The sequence below is a fragment of the Trachymyrmex septentrionalis genome, unplaced genomic scaffold (assembly GCF_001594115.1).
Source record: "Trachymyrmex septentrionalis isolate Tsep2-gDNA-1 unplaced genomic scaffold, Tsep1.0 scaffold31, whole genome shotgun sequence".
Classification (NCBI taxonomy): Eukaryota; Metazoa; Arthropoda; class Insecta; order Hymenoptera; family Formicidae; genus Trachymyrmex; species Trachymyrmex septentrionalis.
The window spans coordinates 146,793-168,892 of record NW_017305474.1 but is presented as its reverse complement, the minus strand read 5'-3'; the positions used below and the strand labels follow the sequence as shown (position 1 = coordinate 168,892).

General features: G+C 28.3%; 6 protein-coding genes across 6 annotated transcripts in view; all 6 read right to left on the bottom strand.

The window, feature by feature from the left end:
* LOC108749691 overlaps positions 1-3,295 on the bottom strand; it is a 4,243-nt gene extending 948 nt beyond the window's left edge. The window contains exons 1-2 of the mRNA XM_018488572.1: positions 2,945-3,295; positions 2,102-2,529 (exon numbers count right to left, since the gene is read on the bottom strand). Coding sequence (XP_018344074.1) covers positions 2,102-2,529; positions 2,945-3,295 — 779 coding nt within the window. The remainder of the gene's footprint in view (positions 1-2,101; positions 2,530-2,944) is intronic.
* A 2,842-nt stretch (positions 3,296-6,137) lies between these two features.
* LOC108749642 lies at positions 6,138-6,935 on the bottom strand. Its single transcript, XM_018488459.1, has one exon. The coding sequence runs from the start codon at positions 6,933-6,935 to the stop codon at positions 6,138-6,140; it is 798 nt and encodes a 265-aa protein (XP_018343961.1).
* A 2,146-nt stretch (positions 6,936-9,081) lies between these two features.
* Positions 9,082-10,724, bottom strand: LOC108749641 (odorant receptor 43a-like). Its single transcript, XM_018488458.1, has 4 exons — positions 10,402-10,724; positions 10,032-10,131; positions 9,216-9,371; positions 9,082-9,132 (listed from the first exon to the last, which is right to left on the bottom strand). The coding sequence occupies exons 1-4, from the start codon at positions 10,722-10,724 to the stop codon at positions 9,082-9,084; spliced, it is 630 nt and encodes a 209-aa protein (XP_018343960.1).
* Positions 10,725-12,120: 1,396 nt separating this feature from the next.
* LOC108749640 lies at positions 12,121-15,460 on the bottom strand. The gene is made up of 4 exons (XM_018488457.1): positions 14,664-15,460; positions 14,239-14,338; positions 13,122-13,277; positions 12,121-12,234 (listed from the first exon to the last, which is right to left on the bottom strand). The coding sequence occupies exons 1-4, from the start codon at positions 15,458-15,460 to the stop codon at positions 12,121-12,123; spliced, it is 1,167 nt and encodes a 388-aa protein (XP_018343959.1).
* Positions 15,461-17,722: 2,262 nt separating this feature from the next.
* On the bottom strand, positions 17,723-20,153 carry LOC108749639 (odorant receptor 43a-like). Its single transcript, XM_018488456.1, has 5 exons — positions 19,366-20,153; positions 18,957-19,065; positions 18,632-18,742; positions 17,860-18,015; positions 17,723-17,773 (listed from the first exon to the last, which is right to left on the bottom strand). The coding sequence occupies exons 1-5, from the start codon at positions 20,151-20,153 to the stop codon at positions 17,723-17,725; spliced, it is 1,215 nt and encodes a 404-aa protein (XP_018343958.1).
* Positions 20,154-21,055: 902 nt separating this feature from the next.
* Positions 21,056-22,100, bottom strand: part of LOC108749638 (putative odorant receptor 92a) — a 2,011-nt gene continuing 966 nt past the window's right edge. Inside the window, exons 2-5 of the mRNA XM_018488455.1 lie at positions 21,793-21,892; positions 21,554-21,664; positions 21,257-21,412; positions 21,056-21,109 (exon numbers count right to left, since the gene is read on the bottom strand). Of these exons, the coding sequence (XP_018343957.1) occupies positions 21,056-21,109; positions 21,257-21,412; positions 21,554-21,664; positions 21,793-21,892 (421 nt within the window). The remainder of the gene's footprint in view (positions 21,110-21,256; positions 21,413-21,553; positions 21,665-21,792; positions 21,893-22,100) is intronic.

The following is a 22,100-nucleotide window of genomic DNA, read 5'->3' as shown; positions in this document are numbered from 1 at the left end:
TATTTTTATTATATATATGGAATATTCCACGTTAAATCGAAAGCTCATCGACTGCCGATTTTTTAATATATTCCCCATATTAAAGTACATATGTATTCAGTTTTTTTTTAAATTTTTATCTCCATTAATTTCTTAGATATGAATTTCTTAATATTTTCAATTTATTTTATTTTATAAACGTTGAACATAAGTTCTATTTAAATTATTAAAAAACAAAAAATAACTACAACAAATTTTTCATATCTGAAATTCTCTTAGAAAAAATATGAAGAGAACTTCAAGTTTTTGTTTCTACTTGAACAATCTAATTGAAATAAATAAAATTGATTTTTGTCAGATCGATATTTTTAATTTTTATAAAAAAATTCTCCAATATTCTTTAGAGAAATCTATGGAATAGAATTTGAGCCGTATTTGATTATAGTCAAAATTTTGGTTCTATTTTTTTTTTAATTTTTCAATATATTAAATCTATTATTTACTATTAGTAGATTTTTAATCAGCTGATATGTTACATAAATCATGTTATTTCATAATGATACTAGAGAATATATTTCTATTGTAATTTCATAATTATTTAAGGAATAAGGATTTATAAGAAAATTATTTGAATAAAATAACTTCTTTTAGAATATATGAAGAAATTCATTAATAAAGATCATTTTTATATAACGATTTTATATAAAGATTTCCGTAACGGATCATTTTTATTTTTAACTTTTTTTCACTCTTGTACGTACTATAAGAGTTTGAAATTTTTTTTTGGAATAATACTATGAATTTTTTTTTATCCGGTGTTTTAAGTATACAGTACATATGAATTTCGAATCGTAAGATATCGATTCGTAAGATATTCCTTTGCTAAGTTAAATTCTTCCGTTAATGAGAACTTTACTACGATATTTGTCAAATTTATTGGATTTGAAAATTATAGAATGTACAAAAGTGTACAAATATGGCTTAAATTCTGTATATTTCTATTAAAAATATTAGACAATTTTTTTTAAATTAAAAATATCGATTTTTGACGAAAATCGGCTTTGTTTATATCAATTAAATTTTTCGAGTAAAAACAAAAACTTGAAGTTTTTTTCATATTTTTTTCTTAACAGATAATTTCAAGGCAAACAATTTGATGGAGTTATTTTTTGTTTTTTAAACAAAACATAATTAAATTAATTTAAACAAAACATAATTAAATTAATAATTTAAACAGAACTAAGTTAATTTCAACTAAAGGTTTACGAAATAAAATAAATCGAAAATAAAGAAATTCATATCTAAGAAACTAATAGGGATAAAAATTTAAAAAAAATTAATGAATACATATTTTAATATGAGGAATAATTTAAAAAATCGAGTCGATGACGAAAACTATCGATTTAACGCCTATAAATATAAATTAACAATCAAATTAGGCATGATAAAACGAATGCATAACATTTTTTTTAAGTCAAATTAATTATGCTAATTAAGTTAACATTATACAATAAAGTCTTAATAACTTGTTTTAATTTGTTAATATTGTTATTAAACATTTTTAGTTACAATATAAACTGCAAACCATTAAACATTTTTAGCTATATTTTTTAATTTCTTTGTATTATTGAACTGTCTTAAGTTCTTAAGCATCGAGAAAAAATTTCGGGATTTGTAATTATATTTACATATTACTGTAATTATGATTGTTACTGTTATAATATTAGTATTAATAACTATATGTATAGTTCTAGTACAAATGTATATAATTGGCAATTTGTGAAATGAGTATAATTATAACCATAATAATGATTGAAATTATCATAAAAATGATTCAAATTAGCATAATCTTATACGGTAGTCATTTTTTGGGATAGCAAACAATGTGTGGCTATAAGATTATAGTAATTCGAATCATTTTTATAGCAATTTTAATTCTTTTTATAATAACTATAATTATACTCGTTTTAGTTTGCCAACATATACATTTGTTACTAGAACTATACATATGGTTACTATTACTAATGTTATAACAATAATAATTATAATTATAGTAATATGTAGTTATATAGTTACAAATAACAAGTATTTTTCTCTCAGTGAGAAGTAGATATGAGGTTACCTTACTATGCGGACATGATCCTTCACGATGATAGCGATCCGTTGATGAATGTTTGAGTTTTCGTCGTTTAAGAGATTTTTCAATCGTGACATGATCACTTGGATTTGACCACACGCATGAGTGACAAACAAAGCAGCCAATCCGCACGCACCAGCTGTTATTGAATATATAGTATATCCGCACATGCAATGAGCCACATATACAATTTCGTATATAGGACTAATTTGGAATTGGTAAAATTCATTGTAAGTTGGATAAACAAGTGGTCTGATGGTTTGATTGTTGATTTTGGTCTCGGAAAAGAATGGGATCAGAATCCCGTAATAAATAACGCCGGCAGTATACATGAAAGATGCGCCGATTATCGTTAGATTGCGACCGATAGTCGCGTACTTCAGCATCAATTCCCTGTCAGATCTGAATGTTACCTGTCACAGTATTATCACTAATTTTTATTTATCTAGATTAATAAGAGATCATTGGATCGGTTTCATTAACGTCAATTATTTAATGGGCATTTATCTAATCAATCGCATTTGCTGTTTAGTAGAATTAACCAGTCAATTCTACTAAACAGAAAATGCAATTGATTCTGTTAAACGCCAATTAAGTAATTGGCGTTGGTAAAACCGACCCACTATTTACCAATTTAATTGTCTAGCTATTATATTATCTGCTTTTTTATGTTTAAAGCAAAGTTGTCTATCTAGACAGAAATAAAAATTCTATTAAAAAAGCAAATTTTAGAACTGAGATAACACTAACTTATGCAATTTTTTTATTTAAACCATTCTCGATACTTCGAGATGATTAGCACATCTGTTAAGTACTAATAATACCGACCTGCCACCAATCATTCTTTACATATTCGATGCAGCGGAGTATCTTAGGGCGACGTATCGCGAGGATGCAATATTTTGTCATTGCGGTGAGGCAGAATGCTAGAAGGCCGCATAGCTTCAATCTCATGATGATATCCTTCTCGTCGTATACGATGTGCAAGGCACAGGGCACCATGGCGAAACTTAACGCGAGATTACCGAGCGCGATCGCGATCTTGGGCGCGTGTCGTCCGATGCCTTGAATCGAGACTGGCCATATGCCAATCGAGCCCAGAATCCAATTGTTTAGTTTGAAGATATATTGAATGTCTTGCTGATAGTTGGGATCCTTCTCATTGCGCGTACTTGACATGTTTGCGGTCACAGTGGCTGTTAAAGACTGCACGAGATGGACAGCGCGCGGCATTGATTGCAAGTTTGTTGGACATGCGCTTGCGCTCGAATTGTAGACATCCTTTTCTCTGCGTGTAGACTACTGCGTATAGTCTGTACGCGATTTTAGTAATGTGTGAAACGTTTTTGTTCAGAACGTTAGCATCGCCATAAAAACATATTACTTCTTGCGGTAAAGTGATTTTAAGATAAGATTCCTCTCGATCGTACTTCATTTTTTTGGATATTGAAAATGCAAGATTGGAAGTGAAATACGAAAAAGATTAATTAATATAAAATAAGAAAGTTCATTGAAAAATAGGTACGTAGAAGTTATTAAAAAATGTTATCCTTTTTTTTTTAGATACATTTAAAAATATAATATAAATAAAGATCGTATTTACATAAGAAATTCTTATAATTGATGGAAAAATATTATCAAGGAAAAATGGTAAATATGTGAATTGCATTTTGAATAATATATTACAATTGATGGAGTTTAGCTAAATAATAAACGTAAAATATTTCTATTCCTAAAATCTAAAATTTTGAACCGGGATAAATTTATTATTGAATGTTTTTTGATACGTGCATTTAATGGATTTTATCAAACATGCGTACAATATTATCTTGGAATATAGTCATTCAGTGTTTATAATCCATTCACAATTATTTATAAATCTTTTTCTCAATAAAAAGACTTTACTGAATATTATTTTGTTGATACAAAATCTCAGCAAAAAATAATTGATTGAATCGACGTTGATAGCCCAATGCCATTAATCAATATTAATTCGACTAATTATTTCTGGCAGGGACAAAATTATAAAGATTATCTCGTATATATCAAATGAATTTTTGAAGCAAGTTTAGATATGCAATTGAAGTTTTCAGAACCTGTCAATAAATATGTGATTTAAAAAATTTTTTTATTATGCTTTTTTGTCTTCTAAGTGATAGTGAATTGTACTTACAGAGCCGAAACTCGAGAACGAAAGACTAACTATTTTTCCTGCACTAATTTTTACAGGATGATGTGATATGCTGATTATTAATGTAAGATCGAGTGCAATTTTTCCTGGTAAATGGTACCACTCGATTTCGTACGAAGTATATCCAATTTTACTGCACTAAATTATTTTTTAAATTTATATATGTATATTATTATATACATATTACACAGTTCCCGTAATTGTTGGTCGCTTTTGTGTAGATAGAGTGAACTAAATTAAGTCGAAAAGTTCTCTATCATTTTGCAATTTTCGCAATAATTAACAAGATATTAATTATTAAAAATTATTAAATATAGGTTTCAAATAACTTTTTACTTAAATATTATCAACTTTACAGAAAAAACAGCAGCAGACATAAATTGTTTAGTTTCTTCTCATAGAGCTCTAAGAATTTTTTCAGAATTTTTCATCAACTTTTTAATACTATATCTTTTTATTTTTACCAATATGAAGAAATGCAGTACTAAAAAATTCTGAAAAAATTCTCAGAACTCTATGAGAAGAAAATAAGCAATTTTTGTCTCTTGCTGTTTTTCTGTAAAGTTGATAGTATTTGAGTAAAAAATTATTTGAAACTAATATTTAATTATTTTTAATAATTAATATCTTGTTAATTATTCCGAACATTTCAAAATGGTACAGGACTTTTTGACTCAGTTTAGTCTATTTACACAAAACCGTTTGGCCAAAGCACTTGCGAGTGACTCTGTATATGTACATATACATATGTATTTAATTTATATATGTACATTATTTATGTGTACGTCAAATTTTTATAAATAGCAATATCCAAATTAAAATTTTGAGTTTTGAATTAAATATAATTTACTTTATTATTAAAAATCGAAGTATAAACACCTGACTTGTTAACTGTTCACCAATGTAGCAAAGCGTGAAAACGTTGAAGACAAACGATATTAATAGAAAGAAATATGTTAAAATAGCTATGCTATCGTTGTTATTCCACTCCTGCGAGAATAATATAATATTCAATCATTTATTTTACTCGTAACGTTTTTATTGAATTAAAAACATATATGTTTACACTATAAAATTTAATTTCTTTAAGAAATGAGATTTGTTAAAATATTTTTAATATTTATAAACAAATGTTAAATATTTATATGTAATAATAGAATTGAATATACGAGAATGCAAGTTGAACATACAATATGTACAGTTGAATATAAAATACATAACATATAATATATTTGAACTTTTACACCATTTTTCTTAAGTTAAAAATTGTTTATGTATTACCGTAATGCAGTAATATTCCAGCGAGCATATAATCAACGTTGCTCCTACTATTTCAACCAAACCTATTTCGCGTAAAATCTTATCGATGTCGACTGAAAATCTACAAAACTTTTTAATATAGCTTTTATATATATAATATATATATATATATATATATATATATATATATATCTTATTTAATACAAATTATTTATTTCTTTTACTTTCCGTAAGGTTAATATAATTAGTTCCTAAATTTAGATCCAACAAAGAACTAAAGGCAAGAACCAATCATATTAAAGAATCACTAAGCGTTAATTGATTAGTTTTTTCTTGAACGTAGTTATTCAGTACAGTTAATAGGAGCTAAATTTACATTAATTTTTATTTATAAATATTTTTATATATTTGTATAAAAATTTAAATTAAAAGATTTATATTTTTACTTTTGTAAATATTTTTTATGTTGTGTTTCATATGCAATGTTTATATAAATTTTTAATTTAAATAATATACACATCCGATACATCTGATATAGATAATTATTTCCGTAACAATATGCAACAAGACTCACCTCAATGACTGCACGTGATGTTTTACAATAATTGCCATACATTGCTTCATGTGATTGCTTTGTGCACCTTTTATAAAGCTTTCTACGCGATCCATTACGATTTCGATTTGGCCGCAAGCGTGAGCTACGAACATGGCTGCTAAGCAGCATACTGCCGTGGTGACGTTGAACAATATGATGCTGGAAAACCATTGCGCGCAAAGAACAAACACATAAACTGGCATTACATGGAAGTTGAAAACGTTATCGAAGCCGGCAAAAGGCATTGGTTTGATAGTGACATTCTGCTCGTTGATAGTATGCGACAGAAACGGCATCATGACATGAAACCATAAGCCTCCGCAATACATGAATATTATACTAAACTTGGATAACATATGGCTTTTCGCTGCGTTTTTAATCATAATTTTTCGATGATCCTCTTGTTGGATTGTACGCCAATCACTACTCAGTATGCGAATGCATTGCTGGATGCTCTTATGATGAAGAATCAGGAAGAAATATTTCAACGTCACGACAAACACATAACATAACGGACCTAACACTTTAATTTTATCGCTTGTGGCACTGTGTTTTGATAGCGTAATAATGATCATGGAAATCAAAAGAAAACTGAGCGCGGACCAACATAATGCGAATGATATTGTTGCTAATATCTTCTCGATCTTTGTAGTATTTGAATAAACCAACGGCCAGATTCCGAGAATTCGTAGTATCCATCGATTCCACACTAGTGCTTTGACTATATCCCTCTCACTGTTCACATTCGACCAGGGAATGTTAAGCTTAGCCATACTATCGTCACGATGGCGCGAAGGCGACTGGTGTGCTTCGTCGATAGCGTGATGGTAAAAAATTGCGCATGACAATCGCAGATGCTTTCAACATTGTCAGGATAGGAAAGGGGAAAAGTAGCTTGCGTGCGCTTGAACAATCAATTTTGTCGAGGGGAATATTGCTTCGTTACAGTTATATTACTACTTGAACAGAGGGATTTCTATAGCATGTACAATTGCTTGTATTATTTCCGTGTAATTTTCAACTGTATGTGTGATTAATTAATTTTTGTAATTAAATAATGTGGTATGATTTAAGATGGATATACGTTATTATCTTAAATGATATACACAAGATAACACGTATATTATTGTTTTAAAATATATTTATTTAGCGTAATGCATAAATCTTTTCAATATAGAGGTTAATAAATCTTATTTTCTTGGTTGATACGAGAAACAGTATTAAAAAGAAATATTTAATTACCGTTATGTCAAGAAATTTCAATCAGGCATATCACGAACGTCGTTCCCAATATCTTGAATAGACGTAACTATATAATAGCGCAAAGTACATCAATGCTGACTGATCTACCAGGTATGAACTGTCATTTGTCAAATATTTTTAACGAAATAGATGAAAACATAATTCTTTTAACACATGATAATATTTCGAATAATGTTAATTTTTTATATTTAATAAAATTTTGGTAAAGAGATTCGCAGGCTTTCTCGTGCAGACATTATTGAAACGTGCAGGTAGTTTTACAGATACTAAAATATAGATAGCAAGACAAAATTACCTTAATGTTTGCACGTGATGCACGATAATCGCCATGCATTTCTCCAATTTTGTATGATTGCATTTGTTTCTTAAAAAAATTTTCTACGCGTACTATTACAATGTTTATCTGGCCATACGTATGAGCGATAAGTCATCCACTAAGCAGCGTGCCGATGTAATGATGTTATATATGACAATATTGATGAAATATTGAGGAGGAAAGGCGAAAGGATTACGCTGAAATTGAAAAATGCTATATCTCTATATTTTTTTGAATTATAATGAAATCGACAGAGGTACAAACGATTTTCTTGTATAAACGGAATTTGAAAATATAATATTATGATCGTGTGTAGACTGTTTTTAATTCTCCCGTTGAGTACCTCAAACGGTATTTTCTTAACGTTTGATATACAAAAAACAAATTGTACAAATAACAAATTGTACAAATGCATAAAAATGCATATATTAACCATTTTGATTTTTTTTTTAAGTTGAACGCTGATTCACATCGGTTACTCCTTGTAGAAATGCGATTTTAAGATAATTCTCTATCGTACTTTTATTTCTTTGAATATTGACACAACAAAATCGAAGAAAGTTAAAATTTTTTGTAATTTATTTTTAGCCCATTTACAGAATTGGATCCTTATGTTAAAATCATTTTGCGAGAGTTCTTGGAGTACCGATATACGATATGGATAGAACTTGTTTTTTCTGAGAATGCATGATACTGAAGATTGACTAATATTTCTATTACGGCAGTCTGATTTATTTTGGCTTATATTCCAGTAATAGTGGAATTTTCGAAAATATACTCTAATGCAAAATTATTCAGCTCGTTGAGCAGCATTAGAGTAAAAAATAGTCATTTCTTTAAAAATAAATTTTTTTATTAGTGGTATGAAAACCCAGGACATTTAAAGGTTACTCGAAGCCATCAAAGTATGTCTTTCTACTTATTTCCATAATACATGTCTTCTACCTATTTCTAACTTATTTCTACCTATTTCTAATTTCGAGAAAGACGTGGCAAACTTTTAATCAGACTCACTCTATATGATACATAAATGAAGATTATGTTCGCAAACTTTATCATAATTGATGGAAAATTGCAAATATTTTAATTGTATTTTTGATATACATATTGCAACCGATGCAGTTTTGCTAAATTATAAGCGTAAAACATTTTTATAAAATTTTGATTCGTTTATGTTTATTTAATGTATTGATATGTGTATTTAATTGGTTGTATTAAACACGTACACATTATTATCTTGAAATATGTTTAATGTAATTATAAAATTTTTTTCAAAGGAATTATTGAATATTATTTTATGCATTGATATGAAGCAGGATTAAAAAATCCTTTTGCATGGATCAAACAAATGTTCGGAGCAAGTTTAGATATGCAATCGAAGTTTTCAGTACCTGTTAATGTATGAAACATGTGCTTAAAAATTCTTTTATTATTATACTTTTTCACCTTCGATATGATGACAAATAATACTTACAGAACCAAAACTTGAGAACGAAAGATTCATTATTTTTCCTGCAGTAATTTTTATCGGATGATGTGATATGTTGATCACTAAAATAAGATCGAGTGCAATTTTTCCTGGTAAATGGTACCACTCGATTTTATATGAAGCAAATCCAACTTTGCTGCACTAAGTATGTAATTTATATATATGTTAATTTATATATGTTATGTGTGTATATCACGTAATTTTTATCACTATTAGAGATGCATATTATACATTTTTATGATATATATTTCAACATTCAAATGTTTTAAAATTTAATATAACTTAATTCGTTATTAAAAATTTATTAAAAATTTCAATATAAACACCTGATTTGTTAATTGTTCGCCAATGTAGCAAAGCGTAAAAACGTTGAAAACAAACGATATTAATAGAAAAAAATATGTTATAATTGCTATACCGTCATTGTTATTCCATTCCTGTGAGATTGAGGTAATATTAAATCATTAATTTTATTTTTTTATTAAATTAAAAAAAATTTATGTTTACATCTTGAAATTTTATTTCTTTAAAGAATAGGAAATAATGCATACATAAAATATATCAAATATTTATATATTTAATGAAAAATTTGATATGAAAGTGTGAGTTGAATCATTTTTTTCAACTTTCACATTGCAATTATTTTTGGAATTTTTTACACATTACAATAATAATGCATTTATAGAATATATCAAATATCCATACATTATATTTAATGAACAATTTGATATAAAAGTGTGACTTGAATCATTTATTTCAACTTTCACATCGCAAATATTTTTGAAATTTTTTACACATTACCATGATGCAGTAATATTCCAACAGGCATATAGTTAACGTTGTTCCCACTAATTCAACTAGACATATCTCGCGTAAAATATTATCAATACTGACTGAAAATCTGTAAAATCTTTTATAGTACATTTTATATATTTTATTTAATAAATTAATTTCTGTTTTTTACTTTTTGTGGTTAACTATTGAGTACATTTAATAAAATTTAAGTTTAATTATTAATTAAATTACTATTTATAAAGTAAATATTTCTATATTTACAAAAATTAAAAATTTTTTTGACCTTCGTTTTACCGTAAATATTCTATTTTTACTTCTTTATTTTTATAATTGACACAAACAATTTTTTCCACAACGATGTGTATCAAGCACTGACCTCAATGACTGCATGTGGTGTTTCACGATAATTGCCATATGTTGCTTTGTGTAACTGCTTTGTGCATTTTTCACAAAATTTTCTACGCGAGTCATCACGATCTCGATTTGACCGCAAGCGTGAGCTACGAACATGGCGGCCAAGCAACACACTGCCGTGGTGACATTGAACAATACGATACCGGAAAACCATTGTGCGCAAAATACAAATACATAGACCGGTGTAAAATGCAAATCGAAAATAATATCGAACCCAGGGCAAGGTATTGGTTTAACAGTGACATTTTGTTTGTCGATTGTGGTGTAAAACGTCAGAAACGGCATTACGGACTGAAAGCACATGCCTCCGCAATACATGAACATTATACAAATTTTGGATAACATATGGCTTTTTGCCACATTTTTAATCATAATTTTTCGATAATCCTGCTGATGGACTGCACGCCAATCGGTACTTAGCACATTAATGCATTGCCATATGCTCTTACGATGAATTACCAGAAAAAAATATTTTAGCGTCGAGATTAACACGTAGCTTAGCGGACCTATCATTTTGATTTTGTCGTTTATAGTTGTTCGTTCTGACACTGTAAAAATGACCATGGGTACTAGAAGAAAACTGAGCGCGGACCAGCATAACGCGAATGATATTGTCGCTAATATCTTCTCTATCATTGTAGTATTCGAATAAACTAATGGCCAGATTCCGAGAATTCGTAGTATCCATCGGTTCCATACTAGTGCGTTGATTATATCTTTCTCACTATTCACATTCGACCAGGGGATGTTAAGCTTAGTCATACTGTCGTTACAATGGCGCGAAGGCGACTGGTGTGCTTCATCGGTAGCGTGATGGTAAAAAATTGCGCATGACAGTTGTAGGTGTTTTCGACATTGTAAGGATAGGAAAGGGGGAAAGCAGCTTGCGTGCACTTGAACAATCAATTTTGTCGAGGGGAATATTGTTCGTGATAGTTATATCACTATCTAAACGGATAGATTTTCTGCAGCATGTAAAATGGTACTATTTCCGTGTAGTTTTTTTGTATGTGTAATTAATTTTTTTAAATAATGTGATATAATTTAATATGGATACACGTTATTATCTCATATGATGTACGCAAGATAACAACATATATACTGTTATCTTAGATATATATTTGTTTAAATCGTAATGTATAAATCTTTTTAATGAAGAGGTTAATAAATCTTATTTTGTTGGTTGATATGGGAAGCATATTAACTAATTAAAAAGAAATATATAATTACCGGTTATCAAGAAATTTCTATCAAGCATATTACATCGTTCCCGTTATTTTAAATAGACGTAACTATGTATATAATAGCGCAAAATACGAGTATATAGATGCTAACTGAAAAAATCTATGCTGGTATGAAATGACAATGGTCAAATATTTTTAACGAAATAGATGAAAACATAATTCTTTTAACAGATGATATTTCGAATAATGTTAATTTTTTATATTTAATAAACTTTTGATAAAGAAATTTGCAGGCTTTTTCGTGCAGACATTATTGAAACGTATAGGTAGTTTTACAGATACTAAAATGCAGGCGCAAGTAGCAAGACAAGATGCTTACCTTAATGTTCGCATGTGATGCACCATAATCGCCATGCATTTCTCAAACTTTGTATGATTGCATTTTCTTGAAAAAATTTTCCATGTGTACTATCAGAATGTTGATCTGGTTACTCGCATCAGCGATGAGCATGACCGCAGTATGCCGACGTAGTCATGTTGAATATGGCAATGCTGATGAAATATTGAGGAGAAAAGGCGAAAGGATTACACTGAAACATGAAAGGATTACACTGAAATCGAAAAACATTGTATCTGCATATTTTCTTTGAGTTGTAATGAAATCGACAGAGGTACAAACGAAATTTAAAAATATAATATTATGATCGTGGAGACCGTATTTTAATCTCCTGGTATTTTCTTACCAAGTTTGAAGTTCGACGAAATAACGGTTTAAACAGATGAAACTGTACCATTTTAATTATTTTTATATAAGTTAAATACCGATTCGGTTTCTCCTTACAGAAATGCGATTTCAGGATAAGTTCTTTGTCGTGTCTTCATTTCTTCAAATATTGTAAATATATTAAAGTAAAACACGAGATATGTAAAAATTCATTGTTAATATGAAATAAAAAGTACATTGCAAAAATAGGTGTGTAGATGTCATCACTGAAAAATTAATTTTTTTTCTATTTTGTTTGAAATTGAAGTGCGTTTAGAAATATATACGATGTATAAATGTGAAGATTGTAAATATCATCATGGTTGATGGAAAATTGTAAATATTTTGATCGTATTTTTAATAACATATTATAATTGATACGGCTTCGTTAATTGATAAGCGTAAAATATTTGATTCGGACTAAGTTTGTTTATTTAATTATTGATATGTGCATTTAATTGGTTTTATCAAACACATATACATTATTATCTTGAAATATATTCATTCAATGTAATTATAAATTTTTTCAGTAAAGAAATTACTGAATATTATTTTATTTATTGATCTGAAGCAGGATTCTTTGAAAAAATTCTCTCGCATGGATCAAACTAAAGTTCGGAGCATGTTTAGATATGCAATCGAGGTTTTCAGTACCTGTTGATGTATGAAATATGTGCTTGAAACATGTTTATTATTGTGCTTTTTCATCTTTGAGTGATGACAAATTGTACTTACAGAACCAAAACTTGAGAACGAAAGATTGATTATTTTTCCTGCAGTAATTTTTATCGGATGCTGTGATATGCTGATTATTAACGTGAGATCAAGTGCAATTTTTTCTGGTAAATGATACCACTCGATTTTATAAGATGCAAATCCAACTTTGCTGAACTGAAGTATATAATTTATTTATACGTTATTTTATATATATATATATATGTTATTTGTACATGTCACGCAAATTTTTATTATTATTAGAGATATATATTATAAATTTTTGATATACAGAGTGTATCTGAAATAACGTTCACTAATCATATAGTGCTATTTTTAATAAAAAACTAAGTTAAAAAGTTCTGTGCAATTTTTGCAATATTTTTTTTTGTTACGCAATGAATAAACGGATAAAATCGACGTATAAGAAAATTTTAAGATATTTTTCAGAGTTCTTTACACACAAAGTATCTTCAAAATATTTTACAAAGAACACTGAAATATATCTCAAAACTGTCTTATATAGCGATGTTATCTGTTTATTCTGCAATCTTTAGAATAAAATATCTCGTCAATTATTGCGAACATTGTAAAATGGTAGAGGATTTTTTGTCTTACAATTAGTTTTTTATTAGAAATAGCACTGTATGATTGGGCTGTATGAATTATTGTATGGGACTGTATGAATTATTATTTCAGATATATCCTGTATATTGCAACATTAAAAATATTTTAACATTTAATATAATTTAATTTAGTGTTAAAAATTTATTAAAAATTTAAATATAAACACCTGGTTTGTTAATTGTTCGCCAATGTAGCAAAGCGTAAAAACGTTGAAAACAAACGATATTAATAGAAAAAAATATGTTATAATTGCTATACCGTCATTGTTATTCCATTCCTGTGAGATTGAGGTAATATTAAATCATTAATTTTATTTTTTTATTAAATTAAAAAAAATTTGTGTTTACATCTTGAAATTTTATTTCTTTAAAGAATAGGAAATAATGCATTTATAGAATATATCAAATATCCATACATTATATTTAATGAACAATTTGATATAAAAGTGTGACTTGAATCATTTATTTCAACTTTCACATCGCAAATATTTTTGAAATTTTTTACACATTACCATGATGCAGTAATATTCCAACAGGCATATAGTTAACGTTGTTCCCACTATTTCAACCAGACATATTTCGCGTAAAATATTATCGATACTGACTGAAAATCTGTAAAATCTTTTATTGTACATTTTATATTTGATTAATAATTTAATTTCTATTTTCTACTTTTTGCGGTGAACTATTGAGTACAATTAATAAAATTTAATTATTAATTTAATTATAATTTAATTGTAAGTTTAATTATTAATTACATTTTTTAAATTATTATTTATGAAGTAAATATTTCTGTATTTATAAAAAGTTAAAATTTTATTGCTTTTCTTTTATCATAATTATTCTTTATTAAGCAATTCATACAATTTTTAATTTAAATAATCAGATATAATTGACATAACATTTCTTTTTGCAATGATTTGCATAAAACACTTACCTCAATGACTGCATGTGGTGTCTTATGATAATTGCCATATGTTGCTTCATGTAACTGCTTTGTGCATTTTTTACAAAATTTTCTACGCGAGTCATCACGATCTCGATTTGACCGCAAGCGTGAGCTACGAACATGGCGGCCAAGCAACACACTGCCGTGGTGACGTTGAACATTACGAAACCGGAAAACCATTGTGCGCAAAATACAAATACATAGGCCGGCGTAAAATGCAAGTCGAAAATAATATCGAAGCCGGGATAAGGTATAGGTTTAACAGTGACATTCTGCTCGTCGATTGTCGTGTGTGTCAGAAATGGCATTACGGTATGAAAACACAAGCCTCCGGAATACATGAACAATATACAAAACTTAGATAGCACATGACTTTTTGCCACATTTTTAATCATAATTTTTCGATAATCCTGCTGATGGACTGCACGCCAATCGGTACTTAGCACATTAATGCATTGCCGTATACTCTTATGATGAATTATCAGGAAAAAATATTTTAGCGTCGAGATTAACACGAAGCTTAGCGGACCTAGCATTTTGATTTTGTCGTTTATAGTTGTTCGTTCTGACACCGTAAAAATGACCATGGGTATTAGAAGAAAACTGAGCGCGGACCAGCATAACGTGAATGATATTGTCGCTAATATCTTCTCTATCATTGTAGTATTCGAATAAACCAATGGCCAGATTCCGAGAATTCGTAGTATCCATTGGTTCAGTATTAGTGCGTTGATTATATCTTTCTCACTATTCACATTCGACCAGGGGATGTTAAGCTTAGTCATTCTGTCGTTACAATGGCGCGAAGGCGACTGGTGTGCTTCATCGGTAGCGTGATGGTAAAAAATTGCGCATGTCAGTCGCAGGTGCTTTCAACATTATAAGGATAGGAAAGGGAAAAAGTACTTTGCATGCGCTTGAACAATCAATTCTGTCGAGGGGAATATTGCTTTGTCATAGTTATATTACTACTTGAACAGATGGATTTCCTGCAGCATGTAAAATTGTGCTATTTCCGTGTAGTTTTTCACTGTATATGTAATTAATATATAAAATTAAATTATAAAAATTCTATAAACTAATGAATTTAATTAATAGGGGAAAAAAGCTTTTGAGGAGTCGATGCTGGATATTGTTGCAATTATGTATATTTATTGTATAAAATAATTGAACACATTTTGATTCATGGCTTGGATCCTCTTCAGTAAATACATTAATGTAAGAATATTTGATCTTCGTAATTTGAACTGTGAATAGTGTGTATTTGTTAAGTTAATTCTCATCCATATGTCAATGTCCATTAAATTATCAAGTTTAATGGCTGTTTGAGTATTGGCATCGTGCGATCTTGATAACTCGCTTGTCATGGAATCTGAACTGAAGAGGATTCAAACCAACGATCGAAACATCATCAATTATTTTATACAATAAAACGTGATCGCAACAGCGTCGGCTCTTCAAAGGCTTTTTTTCTTTGTTGATTTTTTAAATTAAATAATATGATACGATTTAAGAGGGATATACGTTATTGTCTTATATAATGTACGCAAGATAACATGTATATTATTATCATAGATTATAATATATTTAGTGTAATGTATAAATCTTTTCAGTGAATAGGTTAATAAATCTTTTGTTGGTTGATACGGGAAGTAGTATTAAAAAGAAATATATAATTATCGTTATCAAGAAATTTCTACCAAGCATATTTCGTCACACACACACATTCACCTTATTTTGAGTAGATATATCTATATAATAGCGTAAAGTATATAGATAGTAACTGAAGACTACCAAATATGAAGTGGCATTTGTAATCAAGTATTTTTAACGAAATAGATGAAAACGTAATTCTTTAACATATAAATATTTCTTTAACACATGATAACATTTTGAATAATATTAATGTTTTATATTTAATAAACTTTTGTTAAAGAGATTTGCAGGCTTTTTCGTGCAGATATTATATTGAAACATGCAGGTAGGTTTATAGATAATATGCAGGTAGCAAGACAAGATACTTACCTAATGTTCGCACGTGATGCACAATAATCGCCATGCATTTCTCAAACTTTGTATGATTGTATTTTTTTTTGAAAAAATTTTCCACACGTGCTATCTCAATGTTGATCTGGCCACACGCATGAGAGATGAGTATAAAAGCTAAACAGCGTATCGACGTACTGATGTTGAATCTGACAATACTAAAATTGAAGAGAAAAGGCGAAACATGAAAGAATTGCATTGAAAAACGTTGTATCTGCATATCTTCTTCGAGTTATAATGAAATCGACAGAGGTACAAACGATTTTCTTGCATAAACGAAACTTAAAAATACAATATTATGGTCGTGCGTAGACCATTTTTTGACTCCCTGATATTTTCTTGACCAGATTGAAGTTTGACGAAATAACAGTTTAAACGGGTAAAATGTATACTATATTAATCATTTTAGTTTTTTTTTTTTTTTTAAGTTGAACGCCGATTCAAATCCGTTTCTTCTTGCAGAAATGCGATTTTAGGATAAGTTTTCTGTCATACTTTCATTTCTTCAAATATTGTAAATATATTAAAGTGAAACGCGAGAGACATAAAGATTTATTGTTAATATGAAATAAAAAGTACATTGCAAAAAAATAGATGTATAGATGTCATCACTGAAAAATTAATTTTTTATTTATTTTGTTTCAAATTGAGGTGCGTTTAGAAATATATAATATGATATATAAATGAAGATTATATTTGCAAACATCATTATAGCTGATCAAAAATTGCAAATATTTCGATTGCATTTTTAATAATACATTGTAATTGATGCAGCTTTCCTAAATAATAAGCGTAAAACATTTTTATAAAATTTTGATTCGGATTAAGTTTGTTTATTTAATGTATTGATATGTGCATTTAATTGGTTGTATCAACATGCATACAATATTATCTTGAAATATATTCATTTAATGTAATAATACATTTTTTTAGTAAAGGAATTACTGAATATTATTTTATTCATTGATATGAAGCAGGATTAAAAAATTCTCTCGCATGGATCAAACTAAAGTTTGGAGCATATTTAGATATGCAATCGAAGTTTTCAGTACCTGTTAATGTATGAAACATTATATATGCTTAAAAAAATTTATTATTGTGCTTTTTTACCTTTGAAGTGATGACAAATTGTACTTACAGAGCAAAAACTTGAGAACGAAAGATTAATTATTTTTCCTGCAGTAATTTTTATTGGATGCTGTGATATACTGTTTATTAATGTGAGATCGAGTGCAGTTTTTCCTGGTAAATGGTACCACTCGATTTTATATGAAGCAAATCCAACTTTGCTGCACTAAATATATAATTTATATATACGTTAATTTATATATACATATGTCATATATATATATGTGTGTATTTTATGTAAATTTTTATTATTATTATTATTATTAGAAATATATGTTATAAATTTTTATGATATACAGAATGTGTCTGAAATGAGGCCCACTAATATAGTGATATTCTTAACAAAAAATTGAGTCGAAAAGTCCTATAACATTCTGTAATTTTTGCAATATTTTTTTTTTAGTTACGCAATATGTATAAAATGTATAAAATGTTATCGACGTATAAGACAACTTTAAGATATCTTTATGAGTTTTTTAATCATTTTCAAAACGAAACATTTTCAAAATATTTTACAAAGAACACTGATAGATATCTTAAAATTATCTTATACTATCAATTTTATTTGTTTATTCAGCAACTTTTAGAAATAAATATCACGTTAACTATTGCGAAAATTGCAAAATGGTAGAGGACTTTTCGTCTTACAATTAGTTTTTTTATTAGGAATAGCGTATGATTAGTGGGTGTTATTTTAGATACACCTTGTATACAGCAATATTAAAAAACGTTTTAACATTTAATATAATTGAATACATTGTTAAAAATTTAAGAATAAACACCTGATTTGTTAATTGTTCACCAATGTAGCAAAACGTGAAAACGTTGAAAACAAACGATATTAATAGAAAAAAATATGTTAAAATTGCTATATTGTTGCTATTATTCCATTCCTGTGAGAGATGATAATAAATCACTAATTTAATTTTTTTGTTGAATTAAACATGTGTTTACACCTTAAAATTTTATTTTTTTCAGAAATAGGAAATAATACTTTATAAAATATGTCAAATATTCATATATTTAAAGATAAAAATTTGATATCAAAGTGTGAATTGAATCATTTATTTCACATCGCAATTATTGTTGAAATTTTTTACACATTACCATTATGGAGTAATATTCCAGCAGACATATATTTAATGTTGCTCCTACTATTTCAACCAGACATATCTCGCGTAAAATATTATCGATACTGACTGAAAATCTGCAAAACCTTTGAATGTACATTTTATATATTTTATTTAATAAATTAATTTATGTTTTTTATTTTCTGTGGTGAACTACTGAGTACAGTTAGTAACATTCAAGTTTAATAATTAATTAAATTTAATTATACTATTTATAAAGTAAATATTTCTATATTTATATAAGTTAAAATTTTTTTTGTTTTTCCTTCTTCTGCATATATTCTTTATCTGTTATTCCTATAATTTTCAATTTAAATAATCGGATATAATTGACACAAACAATTTTTTCGGCAACGATGTGCATCACAAGCACTCACCCCAATGACTGCATGTGGTGTTTGACAATAATTGCTATATGTTCCTTCATGCGACTATTTTGTACATTTTTTATAAGATTTTCTATGCGAGCCATCACAATCTCGATTTGACCGCAAACGTGAGCTACGAACATGGCTGCCAAGCAACACACTGCCGTGGTGATGTTAAACAGTACCGTACCGGAAAACCATTGTGCGCAAAATACAAATACATAGGCCGGCGTAAAATGCAAGTCGAAAATAATATCGAAGCCGGGATAAGGTATAGGTTTAACAGTGACATTCTGCTCGTCGATTGTGGTGTGTGTCAGAAATGGCATTACGGTATGAAAACACAAGCCTCCGGAATACATGAACAATATACAAAACTTAGATAGCACATGACTTTTTGCCACATTTTTAATCATAATTTTTCGATAATCCTGCTGATGGACTGCACGCCAATCGGTACTTAGCACATTAATGCATTGCCGTATACTCTTACGATGGATTACTAGGAAAAAATATTTTAATGTCGCGATTATCACGTAGCTTAGCGGACCTAGCAATTTGACTTTTTCGTATATAGTTGTTCGATCTGACAGCGTAAAAATGGTCAAGGGAATTAGAAGAAAACTGAGCGCGGACCAACATAACGCGAATGATATCGGCGCTAATATCTTCTCGATCGTTGTAGTATTCGAATAAACCAACGGCCAGATTCCGAGAATTCGTAGTATCCATCGAATCCATACTACTGCGTTGATTATATCTCTCTCACTATTTACATTTGACCAGGAGATATTATGTTTAGCCATACTATCGTTTCGATGGCGCGAGGGAGATTGATGCGTTTTGTCGATAGCGTGATAGTAAAAAATTGCGCATGACAATCAGAGGTGCTTTTGATAATGTATGGGTAGGAAAAGGGAGATGTACTTGAATAATCAATATTGTCGAGGGGAATATTACTTTGTCACAGTCGTATTTCTACCTACACGGAGAGTTTGTCTGTAGTATATAACACTGATTATGTTATTTCCGTATATATTTTACTATTGTATGTGATTAATTAAACCTTTTTTTAAGTGAACAATGAATTATGATTTAAAATTGAGTTTATGGAATTGAAAATGTTGAATGTTACATCTTGATAATAAGCAAATTCTTAAAGATATTGTTTTATATACAGGGCGTTCGGAAATTCAACCGCGATAACTTTTTCTTCTTATAGAACACTAAGAATTTTTTCAGAATTTTTTATATCAACTTTTTAGTACTGCATTATTTATTTTTACCAACTTGAGAAAATACGGTATTAAAAAATTTTGAAAAAATTTTGAAGAAATTCTCAGAATTTTATGAGAAAAAAATAATCAATTTTTGTATCTGTTATATATAGAAAGTGTATATACATGAAATGAGAAAAAATTAAACAATTTTTGAATCTGTTATATGTAGGAAGTATATATACATAAACATTTATATTATTTGATCTTATCTTTTAAAAACATGCAGGTAAAATAATCATAATATGAATCTTACTTCTTGAGAATTTTAAAATTAACATTAATTTTTCATAAATGTCATTTTTGCATTAAATAATTTATTTAATATGCATTTTTATCTTAAAAATATTGGTTAAATATATTATTTCTTTTTTGCATCAGAGGATATCAATGAAATGATACATGAAATAATTGCATGTCTTTTCATGTATCTACCGAATGGCAGTTCGAAGTAAGTTTAAATACGCAACCGATGTTTTTAAAACCTATAAAAATAGTTTATGAGCTATTACGTATTGAAATTTACTTGCTTAAAATTATAAATTTATTTAGATTTAATCATTTTAGATTTTAATCATTTTCGTTTTTTTTTAAATATTTCTCTTTTAAACATGAAAATGAATTATACTTACATTTCCAAAATTTGCAAAAGAGAGACTTAATAATCTTCCAGCAGTAATTTGTACCGGATGTCCAGACATATTAATCATCAGCATTAAATCAAGAGCGACTTTTCCGGGTAAATTGTACCATTCAATTGTATATGTAGTATTCCCGACTTTGCTGCACTGTGTATCCAATTTTGTATATTTGCGGATTACATATACATATCAGTTGAGTATATTATTTAAATACAGAATTGGCCGAAATTAAATTCTGCGAAATTATGGTAATTAATTTAGTCCGACATAAAATTTATGTATAAGCACCTGTTCCGTTAATAGTTCGCCGATGTAACAAAATATAAAGATGTTGAAGACAAATGAAACAAATAGAAAAAAGTACGTGAAGATTGCTATACCGTCACTATTGTTCCACTCCTGCGAATGGAATATCGATTTTGTATATTTTATCGGGAAATGTGAACTAGACAATGTATTAACTAAATGTAATTATTATTACTTGAATATAATTATGATTACTTGAAATGTATGAAATATTCCATTACCGTTAGCAGGGAATATTCTACCAAACACATTATCAGTGTTGTTCCTACTATTTCGACTAGACATAACTCGCGCAAGGTATCTTCGATGCCAGCTGAAAATCTACAAAGTTATGAGCGAGCATTCGTCAAATATTTTTAACAAAATGGACGAAAACATAATCAGATATTATTTTATCAGATATTATTTTGAATAATGTTAATTTTGCATATTTAAACTTTTATTTAAAAAATTTGCAGGATATTCTTGTGGAGACATTATTGAGACGTGTGGATAATTTTACAGATAATAAGATACAGTTAGAGCAAGA

Coding starts and splice junctions, on each gene's coding strand:
- LOC108749639 (XM_018488456.1), bottom strand. CDS start 20,153: ATGGCTAAACATAATATCTCCTGGTCAAATGTAAATAGTGAGAGAGAT. Junction 18,016..18,631: donor GTGAACAATTAACAAATCAG/GTGTTTATTCTT, acceptor TTATATATTTAG/TGCAGCAAAGTTGGATTTGC. Junction 17,774..17,859: donor CGTTCTCAAGTTTTTGCTCT/GTAAGTACAATT, acceptor ATACATTAACAG/GTACTGAAAACTTCGATTGC.
- LOC108749641 (XM_018488458.1), bottom strand. CDS start 10,724: ATGCCGTTTCTGACGTTTTACACCACAATCGACAAACAAAATGTCACT. Junction 10,132..10,401: donor CACCACATGCAGTCATTGAG/GTCAGTGCTTGA, acceptor AAGATTTTACAG/ATTTTCAGTCAGTATTGATA. Junction 9,372..10,031: donor TGGAATATTACTGCATCATG/GTAATGTGTAAA, acceptor TTACATACTTAG/TGCAGCAAAGTTGGATTTGC.
- LOC108749640 (XM_018488457.1), bottom strand. CDS start 15,460: ATGACTAAGCTTAACATCCCCTGGTCGAATGTGAATAGTGAGAAAGAT. Junction 13,278..14,238: donor TGGAATATTACTGCATCATG/GTAATGTGTAAA, acceptor TATATACTTCAG/TTCAGCAAAGTTGGATTTGC. Junction 12,235..13,121: donor CGTTCTCAAGTTTTGGTTCT/GTAAGTACAATT, acceptor TTTCGATTTCAG/TGTAATCCTTTCATGTTTCA.
- LOC108749642 (XM_018488459.1), bottom strand. CDS start 6,935: ATGGCTAAGCTTAACATTCCCTGGTCGAATGTGAACAGTGAGAGGGAT.